The 27,631-nt window shown below is 40.7% G+C and overlaps 1 protein-coding gene across 1 annotated transcript; it reads left to right on the top strand.

Annotated features, from left to right (window-relative positions):
- On the top strand, nt 1-26,847 carry runx1 (RUNX family transcription factor 1). The gene is made up of 8 exons (XM_085264529.1): nt 1-498; nt 1,852-2,003; nt 2,073-2,183; nt 4,254-4,410; nt 10,241-10,345; nt 16,131-16,331; nt 25,085-25,231; nt 25,310-26,847. The coding sequence occupies exons 1-8, from the start codon at nt 471-473 to the stop codon at nt 25,849-25,851; spliced, it is 1,443 nt and encodes a 480-aa protein (XP_085120655.1). The 5' UTR covers nt 1-470; the 3' UTR covers nt 25,852-26,847.
- The last annotated feature ends 784 nt before the right edge of the window (nt 26,848-27,631 follow it).

Genomic DNA, 27,631 nt, shown 5'->3' on the forward strand with positions numbered 1-27,631 from the left:
CAGGTCTTTGCGCAGACGAGATGCAAATCCAGAGCGGTGCCGGTAAAAGGCTGACGCCAAGATCGGAGATGGCCATTCATCTGCAGCGGAAAGGACATAGAAGTAGTTATGATGAAAGCGCTTACTTACTTTGAAATACAGTCAGATACTCTCTCTTTTTTCCCCTCCAACGTCTGCCCATTTCCTTCCACTTTCAGTATGAGCGGAAGTTTGTTCTGCTGAGCTTTGAAGACTACAGAACCCATCTCAAGTCTGCCTTTGACTTCTACTCTGTATGGAGGACGCATCAAACACATCTGAAAGCGTCGGGGACATGTTTGCACGGATTTAAATGTGTCGCGTTTGGTCGGGGTAGTTTGACAGATAAGTACTGGACGACGCGCACACAGGAATCCGCTTCTTGGCCGCAAACAGGAGGAAAGCAGGAGGCTTATAGTGAAAGTCAGCGAGAGGAGACTGTGGACGCACAGATGGTGTTTCCGTGGGACGCCAAATACGGTACGACGTATTATTCTGGTTGTTGTTCACGATAAAGTATGAAGACATGCGCAGAGAACATATTTGTTCTCTTCAGCTGTCACATTAGTTTGACTGACTGAGCTTTTGGAGAAATGGTCTCTGACGGCGCGGTGTTAGTCCGTGGTTTGTCGGTCCGTGTGTGTTTGTGTGTGAGCAGTGATGGTGATATCCATATACTGGAATGTGTGTCATTGTACAACAACGTTGTCATTTACAGGCCTGTAGAAAACTGTAGCTTTATACATAATATAGCACAATCCAGCGTTCGTGTACCGGTTTACTCTGTGACATCCAAATCAGCTCAAACGATCATTGTCAGGTTATTGGTTTGATCCAGTCCACGAGTCAAAGTTTCTTAGATTTAAATATACAACCCCACCTTTTCTCAGTGACTGCGTTCGTGAATGGAAACAGAGTTATTGTGTGAACTGGTGAATGTGGTTTGTAGTGTTTGTAAAAGGGGAAAAAGTGGAGTCTGAGTTTTGCACTGCTGCCAGAATTCTTCAGAGATTGATGCAAAATGTTAACCATGTGTTGAAGTGTTCATTCTGAACTAACAAATGTGTGCTATAATACGAATGAGTGTTACCTGAGCTCACTAGGATCCAAAACTTTGGATTTGACTGAGAAGGTCATCAGGTTGGTCCAGTCTGCATGCCATCCTTGGGCAACATACGAACCCCAGGGTACTCTCTGTGCTCTCAGTGTGAATGTGTGTGAATGTTAGACCAAAAGCGCTTGTATGAAAGGACGTGAATGAGGTGTGTTGTATAAAATACTTTGAAGGCTCCAGATTAGAAATTAAAAAAATCAGATATAAGAATCAGTCAATTTAACATTTAGATACAAATGTAACTATTAGCAAAATAAACGGTCACACCTGTTCACCTGGTTACCTTCTCCTGTGGTTGTGGTGCCCCGACAAGTGTACAACTTAAACATCTCTCAGTCTCACTCTGTGTGTGTGTTTTATAGATCCCAGTTCACACACACCTGTACAGTGAAACAGGTGTGTGTGTGTGTGTGTTTTTAACCTGAATAAAAAGCAAGCGTAGTCATAATTTGTCAAACACTATCTATAGAAATCTTTCTAGTCATTACCTACTAATCTACTTACTGATTGATCATAAGTTGTGACAGAATAGTGAAAAAAGTCCTTGTTAGTGCAGACTGGGGGGGGAAAGAAAATATCTGTGAGCAAACAGAATCGCTACGTTTTCTTTCTCTGCTGAAATTATTTCTTAAACAATGAATGAAGAGTGAAAATATATTCTCATACTGTTCTGATGATTACGTGATTCAAAGACTATTTTTTCCTGGGTTTTGTCACAGACCCTGCCCCCGGTCGCCGCTATACTCCCCCCTCTACCACCCTCGCCTCGGGGGGGAAGATGGCCGAGGCCCTGCCTCTCGGAGCCCAGGAGGCCGGTGGTGGAGCTGCTATGGTGGGAAAATTGCGAATTGCAGACCACGGCATGGTGGAGGTAGGGCAGCACGGGACTGGTTGCTTATTTCTGTCTTAGACTAAAATAACTGTGCTGCTGTTTTTTCAGGTGATGCCAGATCATCCAGGAGAGCTGGTGAAGACAGACAGTCCCAATTTCCTGTGCTCTGTGTTGCCTACTCACTGGAGGTGTAATAAGACTCTGCCCATTGCTTTTAAGGTGTGTATGTTGTCATTTTAGCACAGGCCGTGCTGTACATTGTAATGGACTGTGCGTACTTAGAGTTCACATACATACCAGGTTTTACTGTTACGTATACAGTCAGCTCCACCTCTAACCAAGTGATCACGAACCTTTCACCTACTGAAAGTTTCCTGATAATAACATGTAGCATTTTTATATTATTACATCATCATGAGTTCATCTCTCTATTACTTTGATTGCCTTTACTGTTCTTCTCCAACGTGCTGTTCAGTATATTCACTGACAAACAGAGAAAAGCAGCATTTCCTCACATCTGGGAACAAATCTTTGACATTTTGCCTTTAAAAGTTAATTGATGTAAATGGTCCAGATGATTTACGACTTTAGTGTTTAATGTACCAAATCTAACATTTTGTACATTTTCCAGCATCACTCACAAAGGTCCGTTTTTACAGACCTTTATACTGTCTTACCAGTGGGTCATATGATCCATCCACCCTCAGTGATTTAACACAAGTTTGTTTGTTTTTGCTGCGTTTCCCTCATGTGGATGGTTTTCCTGCACTTTGAGACAAAATGCATTTGTGGAAAAGCGGCTTTTAGCTGCAGAAAACACAGTGGATTGATTTACTGAGTTTTATGCATTAGTGTTTGCGCATACATGTGTGTGTAAGAGAGAGTTTGGTGCATTATGCATCATTATGGAGTGTCATGAGCGGATGTCACTGCCTCTTACTGATAATGGATGACTGTTGAGATGAACACGCACATTTTATGCACACAGCGAAAGACGCGCATCCATATTGTATGTAGCTGATAACACACACTCTGCAGGTATTGTTCTGTGTACATAGACAAACACACATATTTGCTGGGCTGCTTTTTTGCTGCTGCTCCACAGTCTGCCCGACGGTGAATTTACTGTTTGTTCTTGAATAATTTCCAAACCCAGTGAAATGCTTATTGCAGCCAGTGTGATTCCATCAACTTATCTCATTACTGTGACCGGCACTGGTACTCAGTCTCACACCACTTTAAGTGATTACCAATAGGTGGAAGGTATAATTGAGTCCTTTTAATACTAGTGTGGCAGTCAGCGCTGGTTGGAGCGCTCTGGGTCACAGACAGAGATGCTCCATAGTACTATATCTGCCCTGCTTATTTGCACAATGATGCTTTGGTGTGATTAGCCACAATATGGAAATCAGCCTGCCTGGCTCTATATTTGTGTAGGTGTGGAAAAGGAGAGTGTGCTTTCTAGTGCGCTGAGCTCTCGTGGAGGGTAAAGCCTAACAGTACGCACAAAAGCTTTATTCAACAACTTTTAGTTAATCATTTGCATCTTTTACTGTCCATGAAGTTCAGTGTAAAACTGCCTCTTTGCCTCTCAGTCAAACCAAGCGTATGGTCAGTTTGAAATTGTGCTAGCCTCTCAGCAATTCAGTCTTTATATATGAACATTAGCTGCTCAGTCACTAATAGATGACTTTTTTGTTGTACTCTACTTTGGATCATCCCACAATCATCCCATCTCATAGGTGTCAAACTCTGGCCAAACTCTGGCTAGGTTGCGGGCCAAATTTGGCCCGCAACCTAATTACATTTGGCCCGCGAAGCCATACCAAATTACTATTAGAGCTGGCCTACTGGTATTATACAGCTAATATATATATTGTTTAGTATTAAGCTTTGCTTGTTCCATATTCAGTTTTTCAGCAAAACTTATTTGAGTCCATAAGAAAAGATTCATTCTTATATCTGGAGGAAGATTTTTTTTTCAATAAATGTTAATGTTAGCCCACAACTTTGTTCCAGTTTTGAATTTTGGCCCACTGTGTATTTGAGTTTGACACCCTTGTCCCATCTGCATAATCAGGAGTTTTGCACTCCTGCTTTGCATGGACTGACATTTGGTGCAAAGTAGCATCAGGTGTGTAAAAACCTCTGTGGGACGTGTGCACTGAAAAATGGCACCGAACAGGTTGGATACAAAGATGTTCTGAAAACCTCAAACTTGGATTAAACCCTCACGCAGACACAGCGCACACTCGTGCTTTTCTCTTGTTTGTGCCAACATGTCACTAGGTGGTTGCCCTGGGCGACATTCCAGATGGCACCTTGGTTACAGTGATGGCAGGAAATGATGAGAATTACTCAGCAGAGCTTCGCAATGCGACAGCTGCAATCAAGAACCAAGTGGCCAGATTCAACGACCTTCGCTTTGTGGGCCGCAGCGGTAGAGGTACGCACAGACACGCAAAAACATCCATGGAAATGTGAATGCAGATTTACTGTACAGTGTAAAAGTTGTACAGTGTGAAATTAGCAGGCACCAGTTTATTAGTATGAGTGACATTAGTCAGAAGAGTTTCACCTTTAAATCTTCCACAGGTTGAAAATTAATAGACATGTTTTGTACAAGCATACAGCACAGCATTAAATTAGGGGAAGTACATGTGAATAAAAACAGCATTCACACAACTTCCTCCTAATATCCCATCCAGTGTCTGCCTCTTTCTTTCTCCCTCTCTTTTTAACGGACACACAAGCACAGTTACTCTAAATCAGGCACAGGCAAATGTCCCTACTTATCTATTTAAAACACCAGTCTTGTGTACACAAACCCTGCTAACATACAGACACACACAATATTGATAAATCCTCCCCCAGCCAAAAGAAATTGGTATAACTGTCAATATTTTATCAGCTGTGCAGACCTTAAGTTGAAAAAATGAGCATATTAATATTTCAAGTGCAGCAGAATTCAAATGAAGAAGAGTGAGTCTAAATTTGTTTCATGCAAATTTAACAGCACAGAATACAATGGGACCATTTTCTCTCCCAGCAGTATTTTAAGATAGTGTTTTTGTAATGTTGACTTACAGCTGGAAGACTGTAGTTGCATCTGTCTGTAAAACAGTGTCTGACCCAAACTGCTGTGACACGCAGTGCTTTGTTCTCTGTGCGTCTATTTCTTATTAATGCGTTTCATGATAAGGTGACAGGAACAACACGCAGGAAGGACGCAAATCATTTACACACACATGTGTAAGACGTACAGATGTGACGGAGACGATACAAACCTGCACAAATGTCACTTTCATTTCCACTAAATGGCCAAAAGTTAAATTGGAAATTGGTGAAAAATTTGTTACAGACTTGGTAACAAAACTGGTGGTTCGTGGATCAGTTCTCAGAATGCAATTATTGGACTCTGTCTGGAAAAATAAAGCAGTCAATATGGAAATAATCTGGTGAAAAATCTGGACCTTGCTTCTTCATTTTTGAATAAATGTAGAGGAGACAGGTGCATACGATATGCCTCGTGCAGTAAATACATATTTTATTTCTTACCGTTTTCTATATGTGTAAAATCACATCTCACCGTGTTTCTGTTTGCTTTTGATAAACCTGTACACTCATGGATTCAAGTCAAGATTATTTTTTGTGCAGATGTCATCATCTCATGCTCACTCGATCAAAGCCTGATTTCGTTTATTCACGAGTGCTGCCTTTGCTTTGCACAGAGCTGTTCTGACTTTAGAACGTTTGCCTCGCTAACCTGTATTTCTTCTTTGTTTATGCTTTCTGATGACTTTTCAGTCCCCTCGTAGGGACCAAAATCCACGTCCCCACGAGGTTCAGGCGTTTTTCACACTCAAAATGTGGTTTTAGTGTCATGGTTACAATTAGGTTATGGTTATAGTTAGGGCTAGGCATTTTTGATGGTTAGGGTAACCGGCTCAGGAAAGCATTATGCCAATGAGATGTCCCCATGAGAATAGCAAACCAGACGTGTGTGTGTGTGTGTGTGTGTGTGTGTGTGTGTGTGTGTGTGTGTGTGTGTGTGTGTGTGTGTGTGTGTGTGTGGCCATATATCGTGAAATACAGAAATCATGGTCTTGAAAGAGGAACTGAGAAAAAGACTGAAAATTGGTTACATACATGTGCACACACACACACACACACACACACACACACACACACACACACACACACACACACACACACTCTGTGTGTATTTAACTTTGATTGTTAGCTAAACTGAGTAACATGATGTGCACATTCATGAATCACATCTCGTCCTATTTTCCCAGGGTGAGATGTGCAAGAGTGACTGCAGAGAAAACATTTGTTAAGACGCACACAGGCTCTTTGTTATCTGTTAATGTAGTGTGTGTGTGTGTGCATGCATGTAACTCTTTTTGTAAACAAGGGAACAGAAATGCTGTTATACATTTTTCATTCATGGTGTGCTTTTCCTTTGCTTATATAGAGCAGAGAAAACACTGTGTGTAGACCAGGATCACGATCTCTTTCTGTTGGTTGCACAAAGACAGCAGAGACACACTGATGTCAGCTGCCATCTAGTGGCCATTAATACAGCTGAGAATGTCATGTGTTAATCGTTAGTGTTTCCTATAGAAGGGTTCTAGACAACTTAAACTGTTATTCAGTTCTGAGCTTTGTATAGCACTATATATGTTATATAATATATGACTACGTTTCATGTATCATAATTTAAGATAATGAGAGGAGACAGAAAGGGAGAGGGAAATGAGAGTAACACCCGAAACGCAACAGCAGTGGGGCTCTGCCATGTGCAGTGTTTACATCTAGCACAGTGTTAAGTGACTGCTACTTCACACAGACACAGAGATAGTCCTGTTAATGTGTGGTACATACACTCATATCTCTTAGATATGACCGCAGTTAAACACTGGTTTGTGATTGGCTGGCAGGTGTCTATTAGAAATGGGACACAGTAGTTTTCTAAATAATTAATTAGGCTACATCCAAAGCCAAACTTTAAGTCACTCAAAAAAGTATTTGTCATTTAAATGATCAAACCTTTACAAAAACTTGTTTTTATAACATTTAAGGTAAAGCAGAGAATTTAGTTTATAAATGAAAGACAGTTTTTTAGTTTTTCTCTCATTTTTTAAAAATATCTACTTGAAAAGATTGACTGCAGATATGTGCGAATAGCTTCATAATACCTTGTAATATTCATGATTACAGGTAACATTCTGTATTATTGTAGAATATGTAATATTCTACATTCGAATTGTTAACTTTGTCTATGACCACAAGTTTGCATGAAAAAACATTTTTATGTACACCATCCTTTTTTCTTTGCTCCACAATCTCAGGAATCAAGTCACATCCAGCAAAGGACAAAGTAATAGTTTTTTATTCTCATACATATTGTTTGCTTTTCAAAAACTCTTTTACTTTCAGTACTTTTTGTATATCACACTCAGAAGCTGGAATAAAGTTTACACATCGACCATTACCAATAAAAACCAAATGCAATGTAATTTCCAGGATTACTATATAGAAAGAGCCAGAACCCCCACAAAGCACCTCAGCACTCAATGTCTTTATCCACCCTGAAACACTGTCGACAGTGTTCACTAACATTTTCAACACCTCAATGCAGATATGTCATGTGCCAGCCTGCTTCAAGGCTGCCAATATCATTCCTGTTCTGAAAAACAATGATCACAAGCCTTAATGACTACAGACCTGTTGCTCTCACCTCTGCCTGTCCCATCTACAGTCAATGATTGACCCCCTCTCTCTTGAACTCCCTGTATTTTGCGTACAGAGCCAACAGATCAGTAGGTGATGTAGTTAGCATGGCACTAGACTTCATCATCCAGCATCTGAACTCTGCAGGAACTTAGTATAATGGTTTTGTGGACCGTAATTCTGCTTTGAATACAATCATGCTGTAGGACAAGCTCCCCCACAAGCACCCCCACAAACATCTTCCTTGGTTCCTTATACATATACATATATATTGGCCGGTAATTGAATGGGAATGGCGCAGGACCCAACCAGGCCCGTTAGAGGACCCGAGCCTGAATCCTTTCCCCCCCGAGACCTAGCCTTCTCACACATATATATATGTATATATATATGTGAGATATATACATATATATACATATATACATATAAAAAACACCCAGCACGCCCCTGCGGGCGGTTTATCCTTCAAGCTCGGGTCCTCTACCAGAGGCCTGGGAGCTTGAGGGTCCTGCGCAGTATCTTAGCTGTTCCCAGGACTCTGCTCTTCTGGACAGAGATCTCCGATGTTGTTCCCGGGATCTGCTGGAGCCACTCGCCTAGCTTGGGAGTCACTGCACCTAGTGCTCCGATTACCACGGGGACCACCGTCACCTTCACCCTCCACATCCTCTCGAGCTCTTCTCTGAGCCCTTGGTATTTCTCCAGCTTCTCGTGTTCCTTCTTCCTGATATTGCTGTCATTCGGAACCGCTACATCGATCACTACGGCCGTCTGCTTCTGTTTGTCTACCACCACACAGAAGAGCGCAGTCCTGGGAACAGCTAAGATACTGCGCAGGACCCTCAAGCTCCCAGGCCTCTGGTAGAGGACCCGAGCTTGAAGGATAAACCGCCCGCAGGGGCGTGCTGGGTGTTTTATATATATATATATATCCAGGGCTCTAGAGTGCGACCAATTTGGTCGCAAATGCGACCAAATTTTTCAGTGGTGCGACTAGAAAAAAAATATTTGGTTGCACCTGTGCGACCAAGTATTCGGGTAGCAAAAAATAAATAAAAATCTGCAACCTTCCCTGTGGTCAACAACAGACACACATTATGCCCCTATCGTGGACTAAACCAATCAGAGATAGTCAGGGGCGGGACCTCTCTGATTGGCCGTGGTGCAGGTGGAAGTGGGAGGTGAATAGCTTCAATAAAGCGATATCAATTCATTAAATCCTGAATCGACTTTTAAATATAACTGTGTTTTGCCAGAAACGCCAGATTCTCAGATTAAAGCTCACAAAACCATTTCAACAACAACCAAACAGCAAACGAGAGCAGGTACACTGATTCCACACAAAGACGTAAACACAGAGCCAATGCATCAGAATCAGCTTTGTCTTTCTCGGCTTTCTCACCCGACGGCCCGCAGACGGACACGCTGTCAGAGCTCAGCGATCCTGATGCGTCCGGTCCGCGCTGTGTTTACGTCTTTTTGCTCTGATTCTGAGCTGCAGGTTTTGTCTCTCTCCAACCAAAATTCACCGAGCCAGCAGCAAAAGAAGCAGCAAACTGCGCTTCACATTTGATCAATGTTGTCATGAATTTTGCTGTTTTGCTTCCATGACTATTAAAATCACACTTCATGCACAGCTAGCTCTCTCTCTATCGCTCTCTGTACTTCAAGAACAGTTTCCCGTCTCCAATCTCTGTTTTCTGTATTATTCTTTCGCTTATTACCCACCAGTCTACCGTTGTTCACAGCGCTGTGGCTGCTGTCCTTTTCTTTCCTTTTTCTTTTTTTCACTTAAATGACCTCAGACAAGAAAGCCTATTTTTTCTGTTATTCAATACTGAAGAAATTTAAACTTTATATGCAGAACATTGTAGAATATTTTTAAGGTTATCTGCTATAAAAAGCCAGACCAGGAAAATCTCCTTCATGTTTTTCTGTGTTTTATTCTCAGTTACTTTCACACAAAGGCATCTGCTGTGATGTTCACAATTCTGATGAAGTCAGTACTGATAAATGATCAGAATTATAATATTTCTCACTGTCTGAGGCTAAGTTGAATCGAATCGGGACTTTGAAAACCGGAATCGAATGGATTATAGGAATAGGAAAAGAACTATTGCTAACTTTTCTGTTAAGGCCTGATCCTTCTGAAATTCATAGCCAGTGCTCTGACACGGTGTCATCAATCTTTGAATGCTGAAAAAGCACAGTGTATCCAGAAAAACACATTATATTATATAAATTATTATAAAATTTGTGTGCACCTAACTTTTGTGCCAGTACGCCTACCTTTTTAAAGTTAGGCGTACCAGTATGCCCATGGCAAAAAGTTACTCTAGAGCCCTATATATATATATATATATATATATATATATATATATATATATATATATATATATATATATATATATATATATATATATATATATATACATATGTTGTATAAAGGTTTTGCCCTGTGATTTTTGTCCATTCCCTTTCTCTCGTCATCTCTCTCTTTTCACCCTCCTTTTTCTCCCTTTCTTGTGTTTTCATAGGGAAAAGTTTCACACTGACCATCACAGTATTCACCAACCCTCCACAGGTGGCCACATACCAAAGAGCCATTAAAATCACAGTGGATGGTCCCAGAGAGCCGCGGCGTGAGTACTACTGACATACAAATGTTCACATTTTCCTCCTAGGCAAACGCTAACCTGGTGTTAAATACAGTTCGCTTGTAGATCAAATCAAATTACAAAAATACATATGCTTGTGGTCAGAAGTTTACGTACAGTCATGATGGGCATGAATGTCATGGTAATTTTGGGGTTTTAGTGAGGTTTAAATTGCTCTTTTTTCAAAGTGGAATGATTGTATATGTATATATTTATTTTCATTTCATTTTCATTTTTCATTTTATTTATAAAGCATCAGATCACCACAGCTGCCTCAAGGTGACTAAAAATGAGGAATTGGGTGAACAAGTTTGAACTCATTTTGGATTTTCTAGGATCTACACAGGCTGGTTAAATTGTTTCCTTTCCTGGCATGGATCCGGTTAAATGTTGTCCTTTGGGAAGCTTTGGGAAGGGCATTGCAGAATCTTTATGTTAGCCTGCTTTATCCATTACAAAACCAGTTTAACAGGATAATAATCTCAAAGATAACAAAGATACATCTTTGTTATCTTTGAGATTATTATCCTGTTAAATATATTGTTGTTTAAAAGTTTTAACCATCTCGCTGTTGACTGAAGTTAAAGAATTTGGAGGTCATCCTCCTCCTTCATCACTAGGAGAATAACAGCCCCAGAGCTTAACACTACCATCTCCATGCTTGACAGTTGGTACAGTGTTATTAGGCCTGAATGTTTCAGACTTACACCTAGAAAAATTACCTCTGGACACCTTGGCCAAATAGCTCAGCTTTTCTCTTGTATATCTCTTTCTTCTTCTTTTCTTCTTCTCTTGTAAATATTTAGTTTTAGCCACGCTTGAAGGTCTTGATTTTGGAATAGGGGTTGACAATCGATGGTGACACTAGTGTTCATAGTCCATGCCAGGATTGATCCTTGATCAATACTGCATTTTTGTTTATAAATGGTTCCAAAAGACCTTCGCAATTTGTGTTAATCTATAGTTCTCCTTAGATCTTCACTGAGTTTGTCGTTCCCCAGTTCCATGGTTCTGAGTATTGGTCAATCCAACAAGCGCTGTCGAGCAAACTCTTTTTATGCCACACAAGTTCTAATTGCTAACATGAAGTTAATAGAGCTTGGCCTTGAAAACATGAACCAGGGCTCTAGAGTGCGACCAATTTGGTCACAAATGCGACCAAATTTTTCGATGGTGCGACTAAAAAAAATCGTAGGTCGCACCGGTGCGACCAAATGTTCGGGTAACAAGAAAAAATCTCTGCAACTCTGAAAGTCTCCGTGTGGTCAACAACAGACACACATTATGCCCCTATCGTGGACTAAACCAATTAGAGATAGTCAGGGGCGGGACCACTCTGATTGGCCGTGGTCCAGTTGAAAGTGCAGGTGGATAGAGAGAGATGAGTAGCTTGAATGAAGCGATATCGCTTCATTAAATCCACTTTTAAATATAACCGTGTTTTGCCAGAAACGCCAGATTCCCAGATTAAAGTTCACAAAACGATTTCAACAACCACCAAACAGTAAATGGACACGGACACGCCATCGGGGCTGAAAGCCGACAGCTCGCTGACTCTGATGCGTCGGGTCCGCGCTGTGTTTATGTCTTTTTGCGCTGATTCTGAGCTGCAGGTTTTGTCTCTCCAACCAAAATTCACCGAGCCAGCAGCAAAAGAAGATCCAAACTACGCTTCACATTTGATCAATGTCGTCATGAATTCCCTCTTACTATTGCTGTTTTGCTTCCACCACGATAAAAATCACTTCATGCACAGTTCTCTCTCTCTCAGTGTACTTCAAGAACAGTTTCCCATCTCAAATCTCTGTTTTCTGCATTATTCTTTCGCTTATTACCCACGAGTCTACCGTTGTTTACAGCGCTGTCGGCCACTTTTTCTTTTTTTTTTAACTTAATGACCTTGGATAAGAAAGCCTAGTTTCTGCTGTTCTATACTGAAGAAATTTTAACTTTTTTAAATCTATGCAAAATTGCAGAATATTGCAGAATATTTTTAAGGTTATCTGCTATAAAAGTCCAGGCCAGGAAAATCTCGTTCATGTTCTTCTGTGTTTTACTCTCAGTTACTTTCACACAAAGGCATCTGCTGTGATGTTCACAATTCTGATAAAGTCAGTGCTGATAAATGATCAGAATTATAATATTTCTGACTGTCTGAAGCAAAATTGAATCGAATCAGGATTTGTGAATCGGAATTGAATGGATTATAGAAATCAGTGATGATACCCAGCCCTAGTGAGCAGCCTAGGCCTGACAGAAGTGGATGTAGCTGTGGGGAATAAGAAAAGATGAAAAGAACTATTGATAACTTTTTTGTTAAGGCCTGATCCTTCTGAAATTCATAGCCAGTGCTCTGACACAGTGCCATCAATCTTTGAATGCTGAAAAAGCACAGTGTATCCAGAAAACACATTATATGTCGTCATAAATGCACTGCCCAAGAGTTCCCTCTACCACTGCCTTTCAGCGGCAGGCAGCAGCAAACAGGTCGTCAGAGGAGGTCGAGATGATGATTAAGTTGAACATTTTCTACAATATTGCCAAAGAGTGCCAAAGCACTTTAAGCACAAAATTGTTAGTTAATCATTTACAAATGAATACTGTCTATATGGACTGCAATTTTCCCCCCAAAAAGTGCACATGTAAAACTGTGGTGTTAAGTGATGCGGTTGAAAAATTTGAGTGCACCTAACTTTTGTGCTGATGCGCCTAAGAAAAAAAGTTAGGCGTACCAGTGCAACCATGGCGAAAAGTTAGTCTAGAGCCCTGTGAACTGTCAGAATCATCTTTGAACCTGTGAGCAGAGAAAATCCCAAATAAAGTCAAACTTGATAACCCACCTCTCATTTTTTTAAATCACTAAAAATGTATGTAGTGCAATCATTCCACTTTTGAAAAAAAAAACAATTAAAAGAATTATTAAAAGCAAAGAAGTACCATGACATTCATGTCCAAGTGAAGTACAAACGGACTGCAAAAAAATTGAGACACTAAACAAATTGTGAATAAAACCTGAATGCAATGATGTGGAGATGGCAAATGTCAATATTTTATTCAGAGTAGAACGTAGATGACAGATCAAAAGTTTAATCCGAGAAAATGTTTCATTTGAAAGGAAAAATATGTTGATTCAAAATTACACGGTGTCAACAAATCCCAAAAAAGTTGGGACAAGTAGCAATAAGAGGCTGGAAAAAGTAAATTTGAGCATAACGAAGAGCTGGAAGACCAATTAACACTAATTAGGTTAATTGGCAACATGATTGGGTATAAAAAGAGCTTCTCAAAGTGGCAGTGTCTCTCAGAAGCCAAGATGGGTAGAGGATCACCAATTCCCACAATGTTGCGCAGAAAGATAGTGGAGCAATATCAGAAAGGTGTTACCCAGCGAAAAATTGCAAAGACTTTGCAGTTATCATCATCAACTGTGCATAACATCATCCGAAGATTCAGAGAATCTGGAACAATCTCTGTGCGTGAGGGTCAAGGGCGTAAACCCATACTGGATGCCCGTGATCTCCGGGCCCTTAAACGACACTGCACCACAAACAGGAATGCTACTGTAAAGGAAATCACAGAATGGGCTCAGGAATACTTCCAGAAACCATCGTCAGTGAACACAATCCACCGTGCCATCCGCGCTGCCAGCTGAAACTCTACAGTGCAAAGAAGAAGCCATTTCTAAGCAAGATCCACAAGCTCGGGCGTTTTCACTGGGCCAGGGATCATTTAAACTGGAGTGTGGCAAAATGGAAGACTGTTCTGTGGTCAGACGAGTCACGATTCGAAGTTCTTTTTGGAAATGTGGGACGCCATGTCATTCGGACCAAAGAGGACGAGGACAACCCAAGTTGTTATCAACGCTCAGTTCAGAAGCCTGCATCTCTGATGGTATGCATGAGTGCGTGTGGCATGGACAGCTCGCATGTCTAGAAAGGCACCATCAATGCAAAAAAATACATTCAGGTTCTAGAACAACATGTGCTCCCATCCAGACGTCATCTCTTTCAAGGAAGACCCTGTGTTTTTCAACAAGATAATGCCAGACCACATTCTGCATCAATCACAACATCATGGCTGCGTAGGAGAAGGATCCTGAAATGGCCAGTCTGCAGTCCAGATCTTTCACCTATAGAGAACATTTGGCGCATCATAAAGAGGAAGGTGCGACAAAGACGGCCCAAGACGATTGAACAGTTAGAGGCCTGTATTAGACAAGAATGGGAGAGCATTCCTGTTTCTAAACTTGAGAAACTGGTCTCCACGGTCCCCAGACATCTGTTGAGTGTTGTAAGAAGAAGGGGAGATGCCACACAGTGGTGAAAATGGCCTTGTCCCAACTTTTTGGGGATTTGTTGACACCATGACATTTTGTATCACCATATTGTTCCCTTAAAATGATAAATTTTCTCAGTTTCAACTTTTGTTCCGTGATTTATGTTCTGAAGAAAATATTGACATTTGCCATCTCCACATCGTTGCATTCAGTTTTTATTCACAATTTGTTTAGTGTCCCGACTTTTTTGGAATCCGGTTTGTATTTTGGCATTGTTTATTGGGCTCGCAGAACAAGGCATGGTAATAATAAATGAACCTGAAAACTAAAAAACAAACTTCTGATGTGCCATTGTTTAAAGGGTTTCCTTTTAACAACACATTAGACTCACCAATAATAAACAACTTTTTTTAATTTAGTTTATTACAAAAGGTCGACCTACCAAATGTAAGACCTTTTTACTGTATTTGGTGCTAGGCTGCATTTATATCATGCCATTTTAATTGTCCCGACTCAACAACAGCTGACCTACCTCAACTGCAATTTGCACATCAGTTCACTTTGCACACTAACTTTATTTTGCACATTGAGCTCCTTTGTACATCCATTTACATCTGCATACCTCACCTGTCTTCACTTACTTATTTTTGTACTTATTTATTTAACTTTCACTATTTTTATCCTTATTTTTATCTTTATATATCTAATATCTTGTCTTATTGTTATCCTTGTTTATCTTGTTCCTCCAACCCTACCTACTTGGCATTTGTGTATGGACAGCAAAGGAAGAATTTCATTGCACAGAGAAATGCTATTTCTTCTGTACACATGACAATAAACACTTTGAATTATAATAATATTATTAACAATTTCTTAGGATAATATGTTTTATTTAATGTCATTATTTCATCAATTTTATTTTATTTTGTGAACTGCATACTCAGTGAAGACGCACCCCTGCAGACAAACTTTCAATTGAGTATTTTCATAAGGGGAACCTGATGCAACACTTACTTCCTCTCCCACTGAGTATGATGAAACACGGGGATTTCTTTAGGCTTACGAATGGGAGAAGAAAGAAGATAGACGTGTTTCTTCTAATAAATGCTAATAAGTGTCATTAAAATAACATTAGTCCACTTCACTTCCATATGACATGAACAAGTGAAACTGGTCAGAACAAGAGGAGAAGTAACAAAACAACAGGAGCACTTGTCAAATCTGCTTAGCTGTGAATACCCATCACTCGTCTATAACTCACCCATGCACACACAGTATAAATACACAAATGCACACTTCCCTTGTTGTGAGGAAGTGCCTGTAACTGGAGCTCAGTATCAGAGCTTTAAAGTGCAGCCACACACACACACACACACAGTGTAATCACATCACAAGCATGGAGTGCTTTGCTGACAACTCAATAAATTTCAGGAATTTTGAGCTCAGGAGTGATACTTGAAATTCTAACGATTTCCTCTTAACTTTCTGCCTCAGGTCATCGTCAGAAGATGGACGAAGTCAAACCAGGCTCCCTGGCTTTCTCTGAGAGGCTAACAGAACTGGAACAGCTGAGAAGGAGCTCCATGAGGGTGACACCTCCTCATCACCATCATCAATCGTCAGCCAACAGTCGCCAACCTCCAACTCTCAACTCTGCCGCTTTCTCCAGCCCCACGCACACTCAGATAACTCCTGGTAAGGATGTTTATGTCCTTCAAATCAGTCACTCATGTTCCTACCTGTCCACAACTGTACAACTGTTATATATATCACCATTTTCATTAACTGATGCCCCTTTAATGTGGATCCATATCCATGACAGTCATCCAGCTTTCCTGATGTAGGTGTAAAGGATATAGTAGCTGTTTTTCAACCAGACCCAGGTTCATTGTACTATGTGTCAGTGTTAAATAGCAAGTTCGAAGGTGAGATGAAGTTGTTATCACCATGGGCAGCCAGTCCGAATGCATAGAAATGACCATCAACAATTGTGAAGTGGGTCTGGGTTTATTTCACGTTAGATCAAAGGAAAGACACACATGAACTTCTCAACTCTTCAAAAGAAAACTAAGTTGGATCCAAGTGGGTCACTACATCCAGGTCTTCACACTGTATATACTGGTTTGAAAATAGGGATTGTCCTTTTCCCGATTTACTTTTTTATATATGTTTGTCACATTTAATGTTTCAGATCATTAAACAAATTTAAATAGTAGACAAAAAAAAGGAAACACAAAATGCATTTTCTAAATGAAGGTGTTTATGATTAAGGGGGAAAAAATCCAAACTCTAATCTCTTAATCATTTGTGTTGAGAACAGACATGGGCAACGCGTTACGGTAATCCAATAAATTTTTGTCAAGTAACAACTAAGGTAAGGGATTACTGTTGCAAAAAAGGTCATTAAGCATGTTGCGTTACTGTGTTACTAAAACCGTGATTTTTTTTGTGAGAGTGTCTCATGACAGTAACGCAAGCGTGTGCGACGTTCGTGACAACAGCTGTGATCAACAATGGATCATATAACAAGTGCGGCAGAGAGTATGAGCGTGCAGCGTTTAAAGCGTGGAAGTGCTGACCTTACTTGGAGTTTGATTCCATAAAAAGTGACAAAAACATTAGCGTCCTCTGTTCACTGTGTGGGAAGAAACCTTTTTACAGCAAAAAACCCCCAGAACTCCCGAGCAAACGCCAAATACGCTGCCGCTGGAATGTGCCATTCACAGAGAAACTGCCGTATCCTTCCACTGACCGCTGCGGCACACCTGCACCAGGGTAAACCTCCGCCTGCCCCACTCCTGCTAAACAGGTGTAAATAGAGCAACAGGACCACTGAGTCTTTGATTTTATTTATTTTCTGCTGTGTTTTACTTCATTCTATTTAAAAGACTGAGTGTTAACACAAAAAATATTTTATTTTATGTGCTGGAATGACAGAAAACAGGTTTAAATGTTAAACAAATTTCTCCCAGTCAGAGAATGTTGCAGATAATTTAATGTTTGCTTGATGCATAAAGTTAAAAGATTAAAACTAACTAACTTTTCCATTTGATTACATTTTGTATGATGGATTATGCAGAAAAAGTAGAATTGGGCTGAAAGATCTATCGCTTTATCACCTATTCAGGTTGTAAATCATGTTTTAAAAAGTAACTAAGTAACTAATCACTTCTGAAAATAAGTAATAGGTAAAGTAACAGGATTACTTTTTGGGGGAAGTAATCAGTAATTAATTACTAGTTACTTTTTTCAAGTAACTTGACCAACACTGGTTAAGAATATGATTAAAATACAGCCACATAAATAATTATTTGATTCCCTGCTGAATTTATAAGTTTGCTCACAAAGAAATGACCAATATCTAATTTTAATCAAGACAGATAGCATATCAACCCAAAATTCAGAAAAACCACATTTCATAAACGTTATAAATTGATTCGCATGTCACTGAGTGACTTAAGTACACATATGAATGAACACTTCGGATTGTAAAGGAAAAAAAAACATCATACTGGATGGCTATACTGATATGGACTGGGTATGTTTGATGGAAATGAAGATGATCAACCTACAGAGGGCTGAATTCAAAGACACTCCAAAAGTCAAAGACAAAATTTTTGCCGAAATTTCATTGCAGCAGTTGAAAATGGTAGTCAATAGGTTGCCATGTGTCACGGGCATGTTCCTGTTGAGACTACAGATCATCTCCTAGGGGATCTCATCCCACATCTGGACAAGGGCATAACAGTCTGGACGACCTGACGTCCAACCTGGTGGTGTTGGATGGAGCAAACCATAATGTCCCAGAGGATTAAACATTAGATTTAGGTCAGGGGAGCATTGGGGAAAGTCAGTGGTGTCTCTTTCTGAAGCTCCATGCAAGATCTTGCTCATTCGATCAGTTCCTAATATTTAAATTTACAGTAATGGATTACACAGTAGTGGGAATACATTTCATTACAGCAGAGTGTCTTTTGGAAAGTGCTGTAACTAAATTTAAGGACATAATTCCTCTACTTTTACACTTTTCAATACCATGTGCCAAAACAGTACAAAGCAGCTATCTAAAGTCTACTGCAGCAGAAGTCGATTATCTTGCTGTTACATTCATACTGCAAAGTGACGTGCAAGGGACGACACAGCCATGAGGGACAATGCGAACAGTAACAGAACCAAAAGCAGATCTAAAAAAAGCAGATAATGAGGGAGTTGGCCTGGCCAAGAGGTTAGTCTGAAAGGCTGCAGCGGCTTGAGTGGCTGGTTTGGCCATAAGGCAAGGTCTACAGGCAGGCATTGAGGAGGTCTGCCTTGGAGGCCAACAATTTAGAGCGACAGGACTGGAGGCTGACAATGGTGGCAAAGACTGGATTCCAGCGACTGCAGCAGAGCCTCTCCGGTGGTTTGGATGGAGGACAGCATCGAAGGAAGCTCTCAGATGGCTGTAAGGTGATTAGAGTGACAGACTCCCTTAAGCTGGGTTGGAGGTCCACATAGGCAGTGGAGTTGACAGACCCCATCAGATGGCTGTACCGGACACACCGGGGATCGGTGAAGGTGGAGTCAATGGAACACCTCTGGAGGCTTGGTAGGGGACCAGCATTGGCGAAGGCGACGGATACTTGGTCCAGATGACGCTCGTTAATGCATCAACGCATTAACGAGCTAGCCGCGCCAACACGTTCACGCCATACAGCCCTCGCACGAGGCGATCTGCGTTAACTAACGGGGATTTGGGCTGATGAGTCCAAATTTGTCTACAGGAAATCATACTAATCAGGAGAACACGAACAAAGATCAAAGGGAGACTCGGACACAATATTGGATGGTTGTTAGGGAAGTGGGGACAGCTGGGAACACATCAGGGACAAATCAGGAGTAACAAGACAGGGGAAGCAAAACTGAATATGCCACACACAGGACAAGTGAATAAAACTGGAAGTAGCACTGAGACCAAGACTAAGAAACAAGCTTGACACAGGGACAGAAGACAAATCATGGAGACAAGACCAAGGGAAGAGAATGGGAACACGAAGAGAAACTATAACTGCTAACCAACTAAAGGCACAGATGACAGGAATAATCCAAAACCCATAGACAGAAATAAGAACCAAGAATAATCATAAAAACAAGACAACCACCAAAAATGCCAAAGCTCAAAATCCTCGATCAGCAACCCAGGAAAAGAAGGAAAAGAAAAGCTAGTCCATTTAACTCCGCTTCTAGTGATAACAGGCATTTGTGTGTCATTTATCTTCTTGTGGCTTTAGTTAATGAGATCTGTTATCTTCTCCATGGATGCTCTATGTTGTACCGAAAGAAAGTATTTGTTTCTCCTCATCTTCAGTGGAGGTGACACAGAATGTCAGTTCCTACTTATGTGTGCATTTTAATATATCTGTGTGTGTGTGTGTGTGTGTGTGTGTGTGTGTGTGTGTGTGTGTGTGTGTGTGTGAGGACACAACTGGCATCTTAAGGAGGAAATGAGAGTCAGCTAGCAGGAAGTGCTACTGTGAGAAAAAAATTTGTATGTAACTGTCACAAACTAAAAAGAAAAAGCTCGCATACTACAGCTGCCATATGTAGCTTAAATGCCCCTTCCAGCTGAAACAGTTCAGAAGTGAATCAACTGAACTGTTTTTGTGCTGTTTAAAAATATGTTAAAAGGAATAAAACTCAAAGTAAAATTCCAGATAACTAAGCAGCCAAACATCATAACATTGCTCAAACGAACCTGTTTTAAGGAACCTTAAGTTCAAATACGCAAAAAAAAATACATTTGTTGGATTCCTGTTATAACATTCTTACTACCTTTAAAACGACTGTACTGTAGCATGGCATGGAGGCATGGAGGTAATGTGACTGTGGTGGATGATTGCTTTCTATGAACAGTTTGATATTTCTTTCATGTATTTTCAAGCTGTGACGATGAGCGGAGATGTAAAGTAGCAGAAGAGGTGCGTGTACACTGAGTGAAAAAGAAACAGAGGTGATCTCTAAGTGCTTCCTACTGTCATGGACCCTGTTAAAATGAAGAAAAAAATCAATGTTCAGCAGTTAACTTACTTTTTCCTCGCCCTTTCTTCTCTGAACAACCTGTCGCTCTCACTAACCCCACCAAGCGTTCATTTCTAATTTGTCTTCCTTTCTTTCACATCTATAATTTCTCCATGCTGTGAATAAACAAACATGCACGTAGCTGTATCTCCGTTACATTTGAAATGGCAGCTTATTACACATTTGTGTTGTTGGCTCTCTCTGCGCTATTGTATCACTTCCAGTTCCTGTTAAATGCACAGTGGTATTTTGTGTAGCCAATTTAATTAAAACCTTCAGATAATGACTTATCACATAGTTTCATCTTTACGTGCCTTATCCAAAGCACACGCCACTGAACCAGCTGATAAGTTTCTAGTATTCATTCATTTTGTCTTTAGGTATTCGCTACCTTAGCTCATAGCCAAGTCACTGGCAGCGTGGCTTCTTTACTTGTCCCTCCCACATTTTCCTGCTCAGCATGTCAGACATATAGCTACTCTTCAGCATCCTTTACAAATATTTGTGAGAAATGTAGCCTATTTGCAGCTCTGGAGGCCAGGCTTAGTGAATTGGAAACGCGACTCCGCAACCTGGGAAATCCTTAACATAGTGTACACTGTTAAGTGCCAGGAGGATTGCCAGGATTTATACATGGGGGAAACCAAACAACCTCTGGTGAAGTGGATGGCACAAAACAGAACAGCTGTGGGGTGGCTGTGGCTCAGGTGGTAGAGCAGATCAGCTGCTGATTGGGTGGTTGGTGGTTCGATTCCTGGCTCCCCAGTCTGCATGCCAAATATCCTTGGGCAAGATACTAACCCCAATTGGCCCACCCTCCTCGATGCGTTCATCGGAGTGTGAATGTGTGTGAATGTTAATTAGTTGCACTTGAGTTTAGAAGTGCCTGTATGAGTGGGTGTGAATGGGTGAATGAGGCATGTTGTATACAGCGTTTTGAGTACTCCGGGAGAGTAGAGAGTAGAAAAGCACTGTATAAGAATCAGTCCATTTACCATTTACCGCCTTGTCAGGCCAGGACTCTGCAGTCTATCCTACACCTACAGGCCAGTGGACACTCTTTCAAGGATGAGGATGTAACATCCTGGACAGGGAGGAACGCTGGTTTGAGGGCGGAGTCAAGGAGGCCATTTACGTGAAAAGGGAAAGACCATCTCTGAATCGAGGAGGGGCCTAAGGGTACATCTGTCATCAAATCAAATTCAAATTCAAATTTTATTTGTCACATACACAGTACGATATGCAGTGAAATGCTTAGACAACTGCTTGTGACCTAAAGAAAAATGAAAAGGCTATGAATAAGATAGGAAATAAATATGAAAATTTAAAAGGGTAAATTTAACTAGGAAGCAATAAAATAAAATAAAATATAAAAATTAAAGTTAAAAATGAAATAACTGTACAACACAAATTAGAATGAAGGGTAAATTTAACTGGGAAAGAATAAGATAAAATATATGAGTTAAAGTTGAAAATAAAATAACTGTACAACAAAATACACAATATAAAGTTTAGAAATATATAAGAATGTATGAAGAAATATAAATATATATATACAGTAACAGCAGTTGTACAAGTATTAAATGGAAATGAAGAAATATAATGTCCAGTGTTGTGCAATCCACATTTGTAAGCGTCGTACACCATCTTACATGCCGTGATTGCAGCCATTCCCCAACTCTCTGTGAATGGGACTCATGGATATTGATCAGTGGTCTTTGATCAATGATCAATGGTCTTCCTTACAGATGGACTTCTAATAGGATCAGTGCCTTTATCGTTACAAAACCTTTGAAGAGATCATATAGGACCATTAAAAACAAAGGACTCTGATGCTGAACTGGCTTTTCTACAGGCATTTCAAAGTTCCTGTTCCTGCCAGTCTTTTGGACCTCAAACAGCTCAAGACTTGATCATTTTGTTAAGACCTGACAAAGTGAGTCCAAGAAATACAGAGTTAGAATTAACACGTGTTGTGTAAAAAAGCTTTATATATCTTTACATACTTTGTCTGCATAGCTGCAATTTTCAAGTCTTCCACTGCCCACAAATATTACCTGTTGGGCTGATTAAGACCCAGTTTGCCTCTTATAGCACCAGGAATGCTCAGATGTATCCTCACTGTGTGAAAGGTTAGGATCTACTAATACTGATACAGGCAGATAGCCCTTTAACTCATGGGACTACCATCAATACCAGTGTGAAAACCCATGCCAACCCAACCAATTCCATTTGTGAGTGACTGGGAGAAAATCCAGAGAACAAGCCTCCATACTTAAGCTCTGGGTACAGAATACCACCACAAGTTGGAGGTGGAAATACACTGTCCTGCCACTTCATTAAATACTAACCAGGAGCCACCCATGAGCCAGTAGCCTTGGTAAAAGCCTTGAAATAAACAAAGCAAGTAAATGTCAAAACAGGGTGCTGGTTGAGCTCAGTTGGATAAGCAGGTGATCAAATGCTGCATGGCTGAGAGTGGCCAGCCCAGGTTTGAGTCCGACCCGTGGCCCGTTGCCATGTCTCCCCCCTCTGCTTTCCTGTCAGTCTTCACTCCACCTTTCTAATAAAGCTGTAAGAAGGGCGATTTTTGTTTGTATGCGGCATCAGTCCATAATTCCTTCAAAAAAAGAAACAATCAGGAGCCAAAATCAATTATCTAGAAAGACTTCTGTATTGTTTCATGCAAGCTGATGCAATGCATCATTTAATTTGTTAAGCTCGTACATGATCATTTCTTGAAGTGTCATGTAATTTTATTTTTTCATTTGATGTTTAGTTTATGCTTAAAGAGTTACTGACATGAACCTCTTCCCTTAATTTAATCTCAGTATAGCAGGACAGTTATTTTTCTTGAATCAGTCGTACCACACAGTTTTTCTTATCATAGAACAGTTGCTTATTACGATGAATGTAACTCCAAATTCTGAGTGTAATAGTTAACAAATTAAAATTAAATTCTAAAGTTTTATATCTCAGAACATGTAAAAAAAATAATGTGGTCTGTAGTAGGTCTTAACATTAGTTTAATACAAACTCAGATAAACTATAAAATGTGACATATTACACTGTGTTATTATTTATTTACTAAAGAAAATAAGCCAAAATGCAGAAGCAGTGTATAAAAAACCAAGCACACCATTACTACTTCCATGAAGATGTTAATCAAATGGTCATGATTAAATGATCATCAGCGAGTGTGCCCACCTCTATAAAGGCAGACATTTTTGGTCGTTTGCTCGGTGGGGTATTCCTTTGTGTTTTAATGCAACACCAAGGTAGAAAGAGATCAATGTTAGAGGCTCATCAGTTCCAGGTTTCTTTCAATGTTTTTCTTTTGATTAGAAAAAACTGAAGAGGTATGGCTTGTTTGGTAGCATTGTCAGCCAAAAGCCTTGTATCCCTAAAACCTTAGCTTTGCAAAATGGCATCTGAGCAAGCCACAAGACTTCTGGGACGATGTTGGATATACAAGTCTAATGTGGATATGTTTGGCCAAATTGGCTTGTTTGGTGAAAGGAAAAAAACACAGTATTTCAGCACGAACATATCATACCAGTCCTCAATCCTGAGGTAAGAGTTTTGACTTAATTGCAGCCCCAACAACAGAGTAAGGAAGACATAATTAACGTTGTAAGAAAATAGATGGAGGGACATAATTAGGAAGGGAGAGATTGGGGTAAAATGAATGGCTACTTTGAACATGAACATTTCTTTAAAGTGTGGCTTTGAAGTTTTTAATAGTCACATTCAACATTCATCCAGTCTCATCCACTTATCCTTGTCAGGGTCGGGCTGGAGCCTATCCCAGCTGTCATAGGGCTGGACAGGTCGCCAGCCTGCCGCAGAGCTAACACAGACAACCATTCATAGTCACATTCACACCTATGGACAGTTTAGAATTACCAGCTAACCTAACCCCAACTGCTAATCTTTGGACTGTGGGGGGAAGCCGGAGTACCTGGAGAGAACCCACGCGAACACGGGAGAACATGCAAACTCCAAACAGAAAAACCTGGGGGTGGAATCAAACTCAGGACCTTCTCACTAAATAGAAACAGTGCTAATCACCCCACCCACATGCAACATAACATAAACTGGGAGTGTCAGTAGCACAGGAAAAAGTCATGTGAAAAAAACTTTTCTTGAACCTCCTGTTCATCTGGACGTAGTGTTTTCAGTGGGAGAAACATTTCATCCAGATGACTTCTTCAGTCTCAGCTGACTGCGGGATTCCAACCTTATATACAGTACATTTGCACAGTAACTGAAACTAGCACTGTTGAAGGAATAAACCTTTGAAACATTTTACTGCTCCAAAGGTATCAGTGATTATATATTACATGTATTTTCGCTCACAGTCCCTTTCTCCTGTCTGCTTGTATCTCTTTCAGATTCCAGACAGATGCAGTCATCACCATCATGGTCTTACGATCAATCGTATCCTTATCTTGGCCAGATAACTACACCCACTGTTCCCACGGCTAATTCTCTATCACCTGGTCGTTCTTCTCTCAGTGACCTGTCCTCTCGACTAACAGGTAACAAACCTATGCGTGGTGACACACGTAGGGAACACTGTGATTAAGTTGTAACAATCAACCTTTGTCTTCTTTCAGGCTCTGAGCTCACTGCCTTTGGTGACCCAAGGATGACCTTAGAACGGCCTTTCAGTTCCCTGCCCTCCTTGCCTGACTCACGTTTTTCTGATCCCCGGGTGCACTATCCTCCCACTGCAGCTGCCTTTACCTACACCCCATCCCACAATCCAGTCTCCAATGGTGCACTCGGTATCACAATGGCAACAGCCATGGCCACCACCCCTGCAGGGAGGTACCACACCTACCTGCCTCCACCCTATCCTGCAAATGCACCCCAAGCTCAGAACGGGCCTTTCCAGTCCACCTCCTCACCATATCTCTACTACTCCACTGCCGCTGGCTCCTACCAGTTCTCCATGATGACAAGCGGAGCAGGCAGCAGTGATTCACGCTCACCACCAAGGATCTTGCCACCATGCACCAATGCCTCCACAGGTTCTTCCCTCCTGCACCCCTCTTTACCCAGTCAGAACGAAGGGGTGGGTGCGGAGGTGGAGTCCAGTCACAGTAGCTCACCAACAAACATGGCTCCTGCTGAAGCTGTCTGGAGACCCTACTAAACGAGCAATGGCAGAAGTGAAGGGTGCACCCACCCACTTTGTCATGTGATGCACACACTGGCAAGGGTGGAACAAATAAAATGAAACGGTAACATCCGGTGGGTCTGCCTACTAATTAGCAAGCAATATTGAGTTTCAAGTTAAGCTGCATGTTAAGACCAGTTTATGTTAGAACTGGCTAATGTCGGTACCAAACATCACACAACTAGGAGCCAGAAGAGTACAGCCAGTAGGAAATACTGTCACATCAGGGTCTATCAAGATAGGATTGCTCTCTGTAGAGGAGAAACAACAAACTGAAGACACTGTGCTCGAGCAGGACTGGACTGATCTCAGCCAAGCATCCTTTGTTCAGTACCAGGACTTATTCGTCATAATGTGGTTGATGATGTGAATATATTATTTGCTCCTGACAAATGTTGTGATGAACTGTTTGTGTTTACTGTATCAGCATTCTTTCTCCCTTTTTTCTTTCTCAACTAAAGTTCAAGAAATATCATTTTAGACATGAAATAGTTCAAAGTTTTCCATTGTTTCCATTTCCAAAGTTCACTGTATTCCATTAGCTGTGTTCATCCAAGATGGTCTTCTCTGTCCTCCAAATCCACCACCATTTAATTTTGAACCAACAAACCATTGCACCAAAGACTGCACCATTGTAAAAGCATTGAATTTGTTCTCATGACACCTTTTTAGAGTTTATTTCATATTTGTTCCTGTCTGTGTGCATATGTGTGTTTGGGTGAGAGTCCATGTAATTGTGTGTCTGTGTGTCAAATTTTCCAGTGATCCACTACTGATTTGTACCATATATAGCAATGACTGTATATGACACCCTAAGATTGTTTTCATCACCCCTTCCTCTCTCTCATTGTCTCTCTCAAATAGACACACAGACTCAGAGAGACATACAAAGACACACACACACACACACTTACGTCACAGTTTGCTATAACACTGTTGTGTATATTTCAATTAGACTGATGTAAATATAAAGAAAACACAACTGTTTCCTGGTCCTTTAATATGTTTTCATTGTTATTTGTCTCTTCATGAATAATCTGTCCTAAGACAAAACACACACACACAACACACACACGATCTTTTGCTGTTTCTGACCCTGAACCTGAAGTGCAACACCAACACACTTAAAAGTCGAGTGAGATACCTGACACCTGCAGCCTGGAATTTAATACCAAATGAGTAATATCGTTCCCAAATGTAAGAACAAGAGTTGGTACTCTCTAAGGTGTGTAACATGATGTTTCCATCTCATGACGACAGGTATTGGTGCTTTCTTTTGAGTTTTGATATATGACACAGTATACACTATATTGTCAAAAGCATTTGCTTGTCGGACTTCACATACATATGATATCCCATTCTTAATTGATTAGGTTTTCCACAAGGTTTAGGAGTGTGCTTATAGGAATGTTTTAGCATTCTTCCAGGAGTGCATTTATGATGTGAGTCACTGATGAAGGACGAGAATGCTTGGCTTGCAATCTCCACTCTAACTCATTCCCAGGTCTATATGCAGGCCAGTCCAGTTCTTCCACTCCAAACCGCTTTGTGCACTGGTGTGCACTCCTGTTGGAACAAAGTTTGGTGCTTGAAATTGGAATACTTTGGTATCCTAAATTATTAAGAGTTCCTTTAACTGGAATTAAGGGTCCCAGCCCAAGTCCTGAATAGCTATCCAACACCATAATCCCCCCTCCACCAACCATTACACCTGGCACGGTGCAGTCAGACAACTAACTCCTGGCAACAAACCGAG

This window comes from Mchenga conophoros, linkage group LG23 (genome assembly GCF_057382185.1).
Source record: "Mchenga conophoros isolate Kocher_MC1m ecotype Shallow Benthic linkage group LG23, M_conophoros_male_GT1.1, whole genome shotgun sequence".
NCBI lineage: Eukaryota > Metazoa > Chordata > Actinopteri > Cichliformes > Cichlidae > Mchenga > Mchenga conophoros.

What these genes read in the sequence shown, in the direction of transcription:
- runx1 (XM_085264529.1), top strand. Translation starts at nt 471, where the DNA reads ATGGTGTTTCCGTGGGACGCCAAATACG. An exon ending in TCCGTGGGACGCCAAATACG is followed by an intron (nt 499 to 1,851) that starts GTACGACGTATT and finishes GTTTTGTCACAG; the next exon opens with ACCCTGCCCCCGGTCGCCGC. An exon ending in CAGACCACGGCATGGTGGAG is followed by an intron (nt 2,004 to 2,072) that starts GTAGGGCAGCAC and finishes CTGTTTTTTCAG; the next exon opens with GTGATGCCAGATCATCCAGG.